General features: G+C 39.1%; 1 protein-coding gene across 1 annotated transcript in view; it reads left to right on the top strand.

Moving 5' to 3' along the window:
• stx1a (syntaxin 1A (brain)) overlaps nucleotides 1-15548 on the top strand; it is a 71791-nt gene that overhangs the window by 30874 nt on the left and 25369 nt on the right. The window contains exons 4-6 of the mRNA XM_080025021.1: nucleotides 7197-7271; nucleotides 9345-9418; nucleotides 9841-9949. Coding sequence (XP_079881147.1) covers nucleotides 7197-7271; nucleotides 9345-9418; nucleotides 9841-9949 — 258 coding nt within the window. The remainder of the gene's footprint in view (nucleotides 1-7196; nucleotides 7272-9344; nucleotides 9419-9840; nucleotides 9950-15548) is intronic.

The following is a 15548-nucleotide window of genomic DNA, read 5'->3' as shown; positions in this document are numbered from 1 at the left end:
ACAAATACTTCTTTCTTGCCAAATCATGGCACTTCCGTTAACCAAAATGCAACTAAAGTATCCTTCAGCTGGATGCTCAGAGATGAGTAGCAGGCTGTTTCAAAACCTCTTAACTTCTAAATCCAAAGGCTATTTTTTATTTGCAAACTTGTAGTATTCAGCTTTGAACAATGCACGTCTCTAGTGCATGTATCGGCTTTCATGCAGCATTTTTGCAATAGTACTCCACAAGCTCTGTCGACAGACTTTGACTTGTAAAATCAAATTACACTAATTTTGTTATGGAAGAATAACGTTTTGCAGTGCGCAATGTACAGACCTTATCTCAACAAATGTGTGGTATACCACGATATACCTTTGTCTAAGAGTTGAGTTTAATGACAGTTGCAATAATTAAGGGGAAAAGTTAAGAACATCAAAAAGTTTGTTAAAATAATAATGTCTACTTTTAATTACTGAAAGATCTTTTGTACATTTTGAACTTATAATTTATTTATGTATTATGTGATATTTGCCCATAAATAAATACCTGAAAGTTCATAAGAAGGATCTAAAATAATGATTCTTATCATGCACTTTTTCAAATCTGTGCAACAACTCTCAGAATGGAAACATACAGTAGGGATAAGCAAGTGTTTTGTGTATTTAATCTCTTCACTCTCTCATAGCTTAGTGGTTAAACTGTGTCTGTGCTGTCAGTTTGCCATTACCTGATTTCATACTGCTATTTCCTGCAGTAAGGCAAACATCAGTAATGTTTGAGGGATGAGATCAGATTCTCTGACTGGACTCTAGACGATCAATAAGTGGAGCAAACACACAAAGGACTAGTAAGATATTTACAGAGTGAGCGGAGGCAGACAGAGAGCTGTAGGAAAGAGATAAATGGCTGCAATTTAGAGACTGGAATGGCAGCAATTGACCCTGAGTTGCAGCGGAGAAAACAGAATCAGCTTGGTGTCTTGTCAGTGCCACGGTACCCTGACATCAGACTGACACCCACACACACATTGTGTCGATATAATAATAGTCCCTTTTTTATCAGTGTGACTGACAGACTGCTGACAGTGACAGTCAAGAGGAAACAAAAAATATGTTCTTATATGACTGGATATAGATGCCGCTGCTGTAGGCTAACAACAGCTTTCAATTATTTGAAACAAGATTTATGGTAACACTTTACAATAAGGTACACAAAATAGAGTAGTTACTGTTTTACAAAGAGTAGTTACTGTTCCAAAAAGAGTAGTTACTGTTCCAAAAAGAGTAGTTACTGTTCCAAAAAAGAGTAGTTACTGTAGACCCAAATTCTGAAATGTTTTTTTTTATCTACAAGTTAAACTGGATACATAATATTGTTTGTTCAGGCAGAACACTGAGCACAGTCACTGGTTTATTCACCAGCTGTTTGGCTGACTGGTAATTTGCAATCATGTTCAGGTGCGTCAATTATAACCTCACTATCATTCTGCTTATACTTCAAGTTGGCGCCGTTTGCTGCCACATCAACCTACTTGTTATCCGCAAAATATTTCTTATTTTGATTTAACAAAGATTTAATGTCCATGCATGTCTTAGTAAAGTGGGGTGGTTTTTTACGTATAAAATGGTGTCTTTGACTGATATTGGGACGTGCTGAAGTGTTGAGATTGTGCCTATCTGGTCTGCTTTGTTTCTCTGTGTTGTTTCTGTCATTATGGATTAATTTTGTTTGGGAAAACACACCACAATTGAATTTGTTCCCAGTTTACTTCCAACTAGGGGAATAGATGTAAAGTCCTGGTGCTCTGTGGGTTGAAGATGTTCGTAACTACTATATCCCTGTTTTCAATCTGAATGAAGGGTTTTGTTGCATTTAAAGGATAACTTTGTGATGTTGTATTTACTTCTCACTTGCAAATCAGTGGTGAAAAATGTACCTTAAGAATAACTTGATTAAATTTGAATAAATATCATAGATAGCATTTATTTGATCTTCCCTCTGCCTTCCCTCTAGCTTTCACATTTCCTCCATTTATCCCTGCCTCGTTGCATCTCTCTTTCTCTCTCTCTCTCTCCCTCTTTCCCCCCGCATCTTTGAAACAATCTGAAGCGTGGAAGAGGACCGACTGCACTCATTGCCATAGCAACACAGTTTTAATGATGGCAACAAGCATGACCTGGAGATTCCATTTGAGAGCGTCTGGGAGAGGGATTTGGGTGTGAATCCACAGCTCAATTGACTCCTCTAAGTTTTGCCCTCTAATTTGCTTCCCTCTTACTTCTCCCTGACGTATTCATCATTGTGTGCACTCGTCCTCTTTTCAGACAGCCAATAAGGAGGCTGAATAGACACTTGATCGAGCAGGTTGGCCTCTTCTGTTTGGTAACCACAAGGGGGAAATCGAATCTAACTCCTTGAGACACACACACATTGCATGGACAGTCCAAAACTGAGCCCAGTTGTGTGTCGTTATCTCTGTGACGGCGAGTGCAGCTGACCTTATGAGGTTACCATAGGTTTCTATGGTAACACATAAATGAGAGAGACACTTTCCTCTTAACCTTACACCTCTGCATGTTGTGAAAACATGTGCACAAGTGTACGCCAAGCAAAGAACCTTTCTATATTCATGAAGATGTCTAATGCATTTAAACTGGAAGTAAACAGATTATAGTGTTTGCATTCCTGATTTCACTTCTAAACAGGTAACCTGTATTTTATTAACGATTACACTAATGCACGCCCGCCGGCGCGCATATATGTACACACACACACCACAGAGCACTGCATATTCATTTCAGCCTGAGGGCTTCAGCCCACCACTTCAGATCAGTCTCTGACCCTGACAAACAACCTCACATGCATTTTGCCATTGGCAGCAAATCATTGACATTAGACATTACTTTATTCAAATGTACAGTTTACCAAGTATATGGTTATGCAGCAAGTGTTTGTTTTAGAATTGCCTGTCAAAAAATTACTTTTTCATAATTAGGTTATGGATGGTATTTTCTGTTCTTTAAAATATTAATATAATATAGATATTTTCTGAATGATGGTTGAAAGTTGATCAGAAAATGATGTCAAGAGCTTTGTAAGAATTTTGAGAAGCTAGAACTCATGATGAGAATCCTCAGTCAATGTCTTCATTCTAGAAAGCTGAAACCATAATGTAGATCTTATGAGGATATTGTTTATTTACAAAAAAAAAAGTTTGCCTTCAAAAACCAGACCTGAGAGTATATATCTCTGTCTTTTGTGAAAAGAAAGCTCTACTATTAATTAATATAACTTCATCTAAAAATTCTACTTCAGTAACAACAACTATATGAAGTACTGCAAGTATTACAACTCTGACACAAAAGTAAAGTAACAACTTCACTGCCACTGTGATATCTTCACTGTCCCGATATGGACCCAAGATCCACCTCAAGAAACTGGGTAAGAATTATGCTCTTATTTATGTTTCAAGTAAAGTTTTTTTTTTTCATTTGTGTCCAATGTCAATATTAGCCTATAGCATAGTGTGTAAGGTATGTTTCTGTCTTTCAGAGATTTGGTCCAATGCAGTTTGCTCCTTGCTTTTACGGCTTGCAGAGACCAGCTGAGGTGCAGCAGCAGCGACAACAGTCCACTCAAGACTCAGTTGTGCAGGGACTCAGAAATGCCCTTTACTCTGCCATAACTGAGATTAAATCTCTCAAAGAGGAAAACAAATCTCTCAATGAGAAGATGGACTTGCTGGAAAACAAGCAGACGGTGGTGGTGAGGCAGCTCCAAGAGGAAGTCAAACAAAAAGACGACCTCCTGCAAAAGGCCATCAGACACAAGACACATAGAACCAGAGCCCACCAGCAACATGGAGGAGCAAGAGCAGCTGGAGCAAAGAGCTGGTAAGGAGCAGGAGGTGGAGAAAGGTAAAGAGGAGCAAGACAATGAGAGATTGAAGAAAGATGAAGAAAAAGAAAAGATGGGGGTGAAAGTGGAAGTGAAAGAAGGTGAGGAAAGAGGGGATGGAAAACAAGGAAAAAGAAGAAATTGAGAAGGAAAGCATGAAGAAGGAGGAGAACCAGATAAAGAGGAGTGATGAGCAAGAATTACATGATAAAATAAAGAAGAAGGCAAATAAGACGAGGGGAAGAAGAAAAAGAAAAGGGCTGCAAACTGAAAGGCAACGGTGAGGAGGAGCAACGTGCTTCTGGTTTGACAACAACAGAAAATCCATCCTCTTAAACACTCCTATACCCACCCTACCTTCCCCCTACCATTTACCCTCCATACCCTCGCCTTAACAAACCCCCCATTCCTCCACCCATCCTGTCTTGTAAATGTTTCTCTTGTTTGTTGTTAGGTTTTTGTTCAATACATTAATTTTCCATTGAGCCAATTAAATCTGTTTGCATTTTTGTCATTCTTGTCCTTTTCTGACAACTGGAAATAGCTGCATGGTTGGGAAAAGCAGGATATATCGGGTTAATAAAAGGGCGTGAAATTGATACTTTATGCTCTGAAATGTTAAGAAACAAAGACTGAAACATACAGTGGAGGAAATAATTATTTGATCCCTCACTGATGTGGTAAGTTTGCCCACTTACAAATAAATTAGCGGTCTATAATTTTAATGTTAGGTTTATTTTAACAGTGAGAGACTGAATATCTATCTATCTATCTATCTATCTATCTATCTATCTATCTATCTATCTATCTATCTATCTATCTATCTATCTATCTATCTATCTATCTATCTATCTATCTATCTATCTATCTATCTATCTATCTATCTATCTATCTATCTATCTATCTATCTATCTATCTATCTATCTCTCTCTCTCTCTCTCTCTCTCTCTCTCTCTCTATCTATCTATCTATCATAATGTATATTTAATATAGCCTATACACACACACACACACACACACAAATGATGTAATTTATTCTATGAACAAATCTGAATTTATCAGTTAGCCCTCTGCATGTCCAGCACTTTGTCCCTCTGAGCTGGATGTCCGCTGATATGGAAATATGTGTGTAAAGCAGATTAGTGGTGGAGTAGTATTTTGCTGATCAGTGTGTAATAGGTTCTCTCTATCTCCACTGGGCTGTTAGCTTTACATTATCGTACAAGCTGGGCAGAGGATTTATCCCAGCTAGTGTTTGGTTAAAGGTGCTGATTAGGATTCATATGACAAAACTGTTTAGTATTCCGAGTGGGGGGAAATTATGCCTCGGATCTTCCACGTTTTAGCTATAGAGTAGGGGATAATGTGATTATGGCATTGCTTTTACGCTTTCTTCCTAAAACATAATTTTAAATATATATATTGTTTTAGATAATTAAACTTGTGATTGAAATCAGTGATTGAAATATTCCTCATACAGTGTCATCAAATTATCCAGAGGCTATGTCCGTCCCTGGATGCAGATGTTAGCTATGGGTCATTCTATGTCCCATGTCTTAGCAGATAACATGAGGAAACAAACTCACTATAGAATAATTACTGCGGATGGTTTGGTTTGATTGGATAGCTTGACGTCGGCAAATTTTAAGGACCTATTCTTTTTACGTCTCCTGGCTTCCTGGGGCTTGTTAACATGGAGATTTGGTTCTTGTATGGCATTACGATGATAAATGACTTTCTCACTTCTTAGCAATGTGCTAAAAATGGAAATAAACGCTCCAGGGTGAAGTGTGTGTGTGTGTGAGAGAGAGAGAGAGAGAGAGAGAGAGAGAGAGAGAGAGAGAGAGAGAGAGAATTTTGTTTTTTGTTGTGGACTGTATGTCGAGGTGGTGAAAACAAAAAATTAAAGTGGTTTGGAGATGACATGTGTAGTCAACTGGACCATTAATGTCAGTGTATATCAAAAAAGAACATTAATTAATTTGCATTAATTTATTTTATTTTGTTATAACTTCATGTCACCATGAACCGGCTACAATGTTTCTCTTAAGAGTCGATTTCTTTTAATTTAAAGTTAGTCTAAAAGTTCACAGCTTTTCAGCCTGACCTACAAAATTAGAAGAAAAAAATGTTTTGGTGCAGTGTAATACTAAGAAGTGTCTATAAAATATGATGAAACTTTGGGTTTGACTGTAGCTGTAACGAGCAATGGGAGGGAGAAAAAAGATTAAAAGGAAAAGGCAGTTGGTTCTTCAGTTAATGAAGAGCAACATGACAACACTAGGTGACAATCGCTGAAGCCGTCCTCCAGTGCTGCTGCCTTTTGAAGATTGCACTGAAGAACTGTGGTTATACATGCTCATAGGTGGAAGATTTTCAATAGTGCAGTTCAAGTGTGGCTGTTCTAAACCACTCGAAACACTTTTAAATAAAAAAACTGCTGTGCTTTAATACACACCAGACTCATGAAGTTCTCCTTGAATAATTCTTTATTTATTTACAAATCAATCGAATGAGCGGGGGAGTCAAGCACTAACCTCCATTTCCTCTCTTTGGGCTGCTATATACAGTATGTATTGAGCAAACTGTATTTCTGTTCTTCGGGACAAGAACAGTTTCCATTTAGAAAACTGACAGTATGGGGGCATTCGTGGTGTAGTGGTTAGAGCACCCTCCCATAGAGGCTCAGTTCTCCAGCGGACTTAGGTTCAAATCCACTCTCTGCCCCATTTCATCTCTGTCTCCAAAACTGTCTAATAATATAAGAAAAATGCCCCAAAAATAATCTTAAAATTGTTTGTTGACGTATGACGTGCTGGAGGACAGAGCCCAGATTGCGCTGCGATCCATCGTTATGTCACTTGTTCCCTTGGTACCTAAAATAGCTCATCTTACTTGTCAACACCCACACACAGTCCCCACATGAGTTTCAGCCTCTTGTCTCTATATTCCTTGTATTTTTCATTTAAATTCATTTCGAAATTATTTTGGAGGATAAGCCCCTTGAGATGCTGCATCTCGGTTTTCAGGGGATCATATGGCATGCTTTTTTAAAAGGGGTCAGCCTGGATAGAAGACTGGAGACAGAAGTGAAGGATGCTGGTATACTGTATGAGAGAGCGAGAAGAATGAGATGTTCTGCTGTGGACCTAAGCTGAAGGATGAATTGTCCCTCTTGGGAGTGACACTTTAAAGTTATTTCTTGTGTGTCAGTATTGATACTGTCTCTCTCTGAAACTCCCTTGTCCACAGGTTTATGTAATGGGTTAGAGTATGGACAAGTGTGTATCTCTCCTCTCCTCTCATTTCTTCTCAGAAACTAAGGCAGAGCTGGAGGATCTTATGGCAGACATCAAGAAGTTGGCCAACAAAGTACGATCCAAATTAAAGAGTGAGCACGATTCTTCTATTTTCTCCTTTAGAGCTGCAATTTATGTTTGTATTCTGTATCAGTCAAACCCCTTTTCTTCTCTTTGTTCAATAATAACAGGTTCAGAACACAGCATTTCCGATATTTACGAATGAAAAGAGCTGAAAATTATACATTTCTGAAGTTATCAAATAAGAAAAGCAAGATTATCGTTGTGCTTCAGGTTCCAATTAGCAAATGTTCACTAAGCTTTCATAATGATTGACGTTTTCCAAATATTCATTTTGTGCCCTTTGGGCTCCAGTATAAGATATTTTCTGAAAATGCCTATGCCTTATATTTTATAGATAATTGTTTAAGCTAAACATCTAAACAGCAATTACTTTCATACTCAATTAATCATAATTATAGATTTCAGCCTATCAAATGTGAGGATTTTCTACTGTTCTTCGTCTTACAAATTTTTTAAGTAAATAATCATCAGATGGCCCTGAGAGTTCAATAAATGGCAACTTAACAAAACAAGTAGAAATAGACAACACACAAAATATGAAGACATCAAGAAACTGTAAAAAAAGACAAATATGCTGCGACTTCAGAAACCAAAGACACATTTCTACACTGCAGACAATAAGGCTCCTAACTCACTAAAAACGGGAGTTGTGGGATTAACATAGCCTTTACTGTAGAGCAGTAAGTCTGCTATAAGCATTTTTAACATCTAGACCATCTAGTATTTTAAACCCATGTATGATCATGCTGTATGAAGCTGTGAAGACATCGATTCAACAAGCTCCCAAATCCCACACCAAATTAACTGACGAAACACATTTCCAAAAAGCATTATCATTTTCCTGAAGCAATTGAAATATAAAAATTGCTTGTGACATTACTGTGCAAGAAAACATTAATGTTGTTGCCATGTAGGGATGCTCCTGGGTTGTCAGGGACATTCCAAAAATTGGCAAATTGGTGCCAAGCGACTATGGCTGGATCAATAAATTGATATGTTGAATGAAGTTATATATATTCTTCATTGTGAAATCGCTTGTTTTACATGCTTTACTACCTGTAATATTCTGTTGCTGACCTGTTTGCCACGTTGGCTAATGGAGGTGTAAGCCAAAGCAACAGCAGGTGCAGACATGTCACAAAATACCCCTGAACCTGTCGGCGCTGCTACATCCATCTCACCCTAATTGTAAATGAATCTAAGTGAGCAGGCTCTTAAATCTCTGTGTAATTCAGTAATTGATTGAGTACCTCACATTGACGGTCCCTTTCATTTAAAGCATTATGCTCGGCGGCCGCTCCTTTACAAGGACTTCCTGAGGTGTGACTGTGAGGGGAGCAGGAAGGAAAAGTACTCAGTAAATGCAACAGCAGTTTTTTTTTCTTCTGAAATCCATGGATGACATGATTAAGTACAGTATGTGGTTAGTTAATAATAGAGTCACACTGTGTCTCTAACACTTATCTCAGTTTAATATTATATGATTATACTGCAGTATATTAATACCGTCTGGCTGTAATTTTAGTTTTACAAAGATCAGATCCACTTAATCTATCTGCCTCTGTCGAATTTGAAATGTCTTTTAGTTTTCTCCAAGGTTGTCAAGGTGTCGGTCTTACCAAACTACTTTGATTCAGAGCAGAAAATCTTGGCACGCAATGTGCAGATAACTTTTACATTTAGACTGAATATTAATGGTCTACTCTGGATTATTGAGGATGATTTTGCCCCCTGGCCGTATGGCTGGATTACTATGAAATTGACGTGGATTGTCGATCTCCTGAGATTGAATCCTTGTATCTGACAAGTTCCTTATCTTTCTCATTACACCACCTTCAGGTCAAAATTTAATTTCACCCAAAGGTTGTCTGAGCACATTTCTGCTGGATACTTTTAATGAACTTCATCACCTCTCCTCACACTTTCTTACCTTACTGACACTTAAATCACTATTGATGTTGTTTGTTAGAGGCAGCAACAGACACTGCATATTTTTTTTTATTTTCTTCTTCTTGGGTTTTAATTTTCAAGAGGAGCACTCACCCTCTAACTGAATGTACATCTTTGTGTATTGTTTTAAGGTATCCAGCAAACCATTGAGCATGAAGAAAGCCAGAACAAGTCAACAGCTGACCTGAGGATACGCAAGACACAGGTACAGTTCAGGAGCAGCTTCAACAGCATAATAGTGTACAGTATTATACTAACTGTCATTGTTTCTTAGTTTTTGCAGTTAATATAAAAGAAACACCCTTACTCTTATGTAATTACAGGACATTAGTGTACAGATAGTTGTGGGACATTAATATCCAACAACAGCACCAAATCCAATGTATTTTAGTCTGCATACTGATCTGATGGGAGTTAATTTAACTCTGACAGTTTTTCAGTGTGAACACAACACATGCTCAAAATCTGCTTCAGAATAAGTATGGAACGGGAACACAGCTACCCTGTCAATTTATGTTTAAACCTGATCACCTGCTGGCCATTTACCTTTTAAATGACCTAACTGAGTTGGCATCCACTGCTGGCATTGAGTTAATGTAAGTGAAATGCTTTGTTGTCCATCTCCAGCACTCCACACTGTCCCGTAAATTCGTGGAGGTGATGTCAGAATACAACACCACCCAGTCGGACTACAGGGAGCGCTGCAAGGGACGCATTCAGAGACAGCTGGAGATCAGTGAGTAGACCTAGGACACTTAAACCCTCCCTCCACCACCCTATATACTAACTGCACATGTTAACACTGAATAATTTACGGTAACACATCTGCACATGTCTTCTCAGTCACACTGGGTCTGGTTATTGTTAAGCTTTCGATGCTTTCTTTTAGTGAGAGAGTTCAAGTCAGACTACAGTACTATATGATCACCTTGAGACGCACCACAAACTTTTAGTCCTGTTCGACGAGGATAAGGAGAAGAGGGAGCTATCAGTCTTGGCACATGAGGGCTCTCCATCAAACATGGATCACAATGGCAGGAAACCATTTTGACATCCTAATCTCTGTGTTTGCGTGTCATGTTGTGCCCCAGATGCGAAACTGGTTACCCTCCATATGCCACACTACAGGGGACAAAAGGACTCGCAGTCGTTGGCCGATGCTCATTTTCATTTTTGTTCCCCCGGGTTTGTCAGATCTGTCTAATACCCTGTAAGGGATCTGTACATCTAGGGGAGTCTTCCACTCACTGAAATACAGTATGAAGCGTATTCCCAGCCATTCCCTAAGGCCTGGATGTGGAGAAATGTACTTGCAATTGTATCTGCACACAACATATTTCATTGACGTTGGGTCAGCCTCCGTCATTTCTTTCCAATACAGCTGTCCACGATTCCTTCAGTAATTTTCCAGTTCCTTGTAAAAAACTAAAATCGCAATTCCCTGTATTTTTTATTATCCTCAGCCTAAAGGCATCATCCATAAGTGTTTCATGTTAATTAGGTTAAAAATATAGTCTGCGTACACATTCTACGTCACTTCGTAAAGTGTCAAAATCCTTCTACACCTGCACAGTGTTAATATCAGCTATTTTTACAAGATCATTACTACATACTATTTTGAAAGTGTGAGGATGTTCCAGTACTGCTACACATCTAAATGCATCTGATCACATTGGCCCTCATTTATCAACCTTGCGTACACCAGAAATTTGGGTGTACACACATTTCCACGCAAACCTCGGCATTTATCAATATGGACGTGAGCGTATAGATACGCTCAAATCCCACGCCAGCTCTCAGCTCGTGTACGCAAATTTGAAAACAGCTTGGACTCGCAGTGCAGGCTGTGCCGGGTAGCCGATGACTTTGTTGGACAATTATTAGAAGATAATACAAATGCAGTGCAAATAAGACCGAAATAAAGATATTAATCACTTAAAAATGTGCAGCTTATGGTGTGCAACTGAGTAGGAGAGCTGATTCAATAGTGCGCACACCGGCCACTTAGGAGGGCTGCATGGGACTGCGTAAGTGCAGTTGTCTCCGTCTTGGAGCAGCTGGGGGGACACTGAGGCACGGGGGCTGCATTCATTCAAAATGTTAGCCTAAGTATTAAATATGTAGTAGGCCTACACTGCTCTTTATGATACAAAAAAATACACGGCACTACATTCAGCTTAACATTTTATTTATTTTACGCACTTTGTAGATGTTAGTTCCTCTTTTAATGTGTCATTGATGCTAAAGCGAGCGATTTATTTCCACCGTTAACCGGCACGTTGTTCCGATCTGCTGGTGGAGCAGGACGGTGGGCGCTCTAACAGCTGATCGCTGCCGGGTCGGCTTGTGCAGCTGGCGGCCGGGCTGACCACTCGTGCTGTCATACAGTAAAACGCAAAATGTGTAGGCTAATTTTTAGTTTTTAAAACCATTTTGAGTAGTGCTATCTAAAAGGGCCAATACATTCTAATCATTAAAATCTCTGCAGACTATTTATTTTATGGAGACCATTATCGGACAGTTCGTGCGTCTTTTTCTCCACTTATATTATGCCCGCAGCCCCGCACCCACAGTTGGTTGCATTTCAGAACAGCAACACACTTTTTTTAGTGGCGATTTTGAGTCAACACCAACGCTGTTGACCGCAGCAGTTATTTCCTTCCTAACTGCTGCCTTCTGTCGTTCTATGATGCTGCTTGTAGGCTAATGCTCCGAAATGAAACTTTTTTTTTCTACTTTCGCTGTTATTCTGTCAATTTCTACTTCAGGGAAGTGCCGTATTGCGCATATCCATGTCGTAAAACCTCTGGGCGAGGCCTCTAAACTGAGAAAATATAGGGGCGTGATACGCTCGTTTTCATCCTCCGCATTTATCAATAATGGCGTGGCGTACGCCGAGATTGGCGAGATACGACTGTTTGATAAATATCACGCGACACCTGGCGTAAAGAGGTATTGGCGCCAGAATCTGCACCAGTTTCCACGCAAGTTTGATAAATGAGGGCCAATGAGTGTAAATTATGTGGTGAGAAGTATACGACATCTCACTAGAAGCATCTCACTAGTACCATAATCACTTTCAACAACTTTATTTAAAGTCTTTATTGAGAAAACAATTTTACATTTTGTAAAAGTTGAAAGAACCATAAATGAATGGTCACCTATTAACATTCACTTTACTAGGTTGACATGCGCAGTTATAATATGCAAAACGAAAACTCTTCTTTATTTGTTTTTTTGTAAAAAAAAAAAAAAAAAGATTATTATAAAGATATTTTTAATTTGAATATGCCCAGTATTGTGTACCAACAAAAAACACTCTCCAAAACACATACATCACCAACACCTACACCCATATGCAAGCACATGCCATGTTGCTACAGCTCAGATTGAAGCGTATCTCACCCGTGTCACACTGTATGTGTAATATGATTTGACAGGTATTAGCTGCAGGGCCCCCCCGGGCTCCTGGACCAGACACTTACATGGCCTGTGCAATGGCATAATGGCAGGCTACACCATGCCAGCTGCCCCTAACAGTCATTGTGATACAGTCACCTTACACACAAAGGCACGCACATGCAGAGAAAAACACTGGGACTCATTTAGTGATAATAGCAGGGTAGAGAAGGGGCAGTTATATTGCAGGGTGCTTGGCATGGTAGTAACTCCCTCTGGCCATCTGTCAGTTTAAGAGTGGACACAGGCAGCAGGCCCATTTGTGTGAGCACCGACCAATATACCCTAAATGTGATCCAATCAAAAGGACAGCAGTGGCAACACTTAACATTCTCCAGGATAATGTGTGTTGGGTACAAACCATCCTCACAGGCATAAAAAACCCACACACCTGACTCACTTTTTCCATAAGCTGCGCCAGATCCATTTAGATTTAATTTTGTCAGGTGGTGGAGTCACAGGAGGCCTTAGCTGATGTCACCCATCGTCAAGGAAGGGATTAGACACAGGGAGAGAGTACAGAGCAGAGGAAACATTATCAAATTAATGTAGAATGTAGTAATATAAGGCAAAGAGAGTTTTTTTGTTTACTATATAGCCTATATATTTTTTATATTAGTTTTTGTTTTATTAGTTTTTGTTTTTTGAAGGCAAATCGTAAGTATTCTGTAAAAAAAATGTGTAGACTTTTTTAATTCTAACACTTATTAATTTCCTTAGGGTTTTGTGTCAAGAGAGCTGTTGTGCCAAAGCATTTGATTTGTTTGTGTGTGAATCAATAAGAGTGTGTCAAACACAGAGGCAAACCTAGTCCCATCTGTCAAACTGAGTATCGATGTTTCCTCTGCTGCTTCTCTCCTTCCCTGTTCGGCTCTGGATACAGAGATAAGAGAAACAAGTCGTAATGTAAACATGTCAATGCAAAGACGACAGCATTTTTTTGGTCCCTTGTTTTTAGGCTGAAAAAAAAACCTGTAGTACATTTCTACCACACTAACAACTGTAAATTACTATTATTTACTATCTATGGTAAATTAGCAACAACAAAAAAACTGAAAAAAGTTTTGAGAGTCTGCTTAGTTGACAGTAGAATAATTATGTCCTATATCAGTCATAACTTATTCGACTTCTAATATGTTTTCTTGAGCAGTGCAATGACAGTTCTCTGGCATTTTTAGTTTATGATTGATTGAGAATGCACAATATCACACGTTAATTTGCTTTTATTAGCAGGCAGGCTGGCCAAGCAGGATTGAGGGGTATGTTTGTTCACAGGCATTACAAGGCCTTTTTGACATTTGATTGTAATGTTTTATTTCCCCACGGACACTCCCTCCCTCGCTCACAATACCAGGAGGGAAGAAGATTGAGATTTACACTTACACATAACAAACAGATTGACTATCAGTATCTGTGCAGATAAGCTTTACATGTTTTAGTCATTCCTCTGCATGTGCGTTAATTCACTTCCTTTGTATTACATTACAATGGAAATATAATAATACTGTTACTGGTAGCAACCTAGTTATATGAATGATTTAATAGACCATAAATGCTACGGGTGAAGTGAGACTTTTTCAGCTTCATATAAGGCTTCTCAGGGCTTGTGTCTCCATGGTAACAAATACGAGCCTCCCTCTGTGCCTGTCAGGGCTTTACAAAAAATAAAAAGAATGAAAGCCAATGAGGAGTTTGTGTGCGTGGGTAAATATGGTAGGGTAGCACCACCAGAGTGCCTTTAAAAATATATATTTTTCAGTATTATCCGAGACTCATTGTCGCTGCTCTCCGTCATTCAACTCTAACTCTGACCCTCTTATAGTCTAAGTTTGAGCCTTCGTGTTAGGGAGAATATGTATAATCAGAGAGGCCCCAGAGAACATAGAGAATTGATCACAGCGCTGTGGTGAACATGGGCTCTCACTCCTCATGTTGTGTGCTGTCTTCATCCTCCCATTTGTCAAACTGAAAAAATGTCACTGCTGAGCGTGAGTAGATTTTTGAACCCGATAATGAAACAGCAGGACCACTTTATCACAGCTAAATGAAATCCATTGGTTTGATATAGATATGAGTTGGATTAGACACGATATGCTCTGTGTATGAGCAGAGAAATGAACAACGGTACCCTCTGAAGCACACACATTGATTCACGGCTAAACGTTAAGAGTGGCGCTTCATCAGTATTCTGTTCATGAAGGCAATCATGGAGTCCCGACCATCATCACTCACCATCAATGTACCTACTAACTCGCTGAGGCCCCCACAGCAACTACCAACCTTCATTACACATACAAACACAATGCGCACACATTTTCACGCACATACTCTGGGCGATTAGGTCATGAATAGAGGATTTGGAGCTGCCTCCTAAATCTCTGGGAGTCCAGCGGAGCGAAAGAAAAAGAGAAAATATGGGAAAAGGCTGGCTGTGTAGGGCCATTCAGTGAAGTTATGTTTGCAAATGTCTTCTCTGATGTGTTTTCAATCGTTTGACATCTTAGGAAACAAACTTCATCGATTGCAAGGAAGGATTGTAACCACTGGCTTTGAATACTGCATGCTCACATGAAAGTAACATCTGTCCCAGGTTAAAACAACAAGTAAAGGTTTAGAAAAATGTATTAAGGTAGACAGTTTTTCTTTTTATGTAGTTGCGCTCCTGAGATTTTTCTAATATATTTGCTTTCATATCAAACTCCTGCTCCTTGAAACGCTGACATTTGCAGAGTATACTTTTCTTTAATATCTTTGTTTTTTTCTTATTAGCTATTAATACAAAATGTCTGGACACTGTTTGCTTACTCAATACAACTGAGAGAAGTTAACTCTACTGACTGCTCAGCTCTCATACTACACACAGGTAAGGTTTTGTG

Source organism: Ammodytes marinus (genome assembly GCF_949987685.1).
Source record: "Ammodytes marinus genome assembly, chromosome: 3".
In the NCBI taxonomy this organism is placed as follows: Eukaryota; Metazoa; Chordata; class Actinopteri; order Uranoscopiformes; family Ammodytidae; genus Ammodytes; species Ammodytes marinus.
This window is presented reverse-complemented; position numbering and strand designations above follow the sequence as displayed.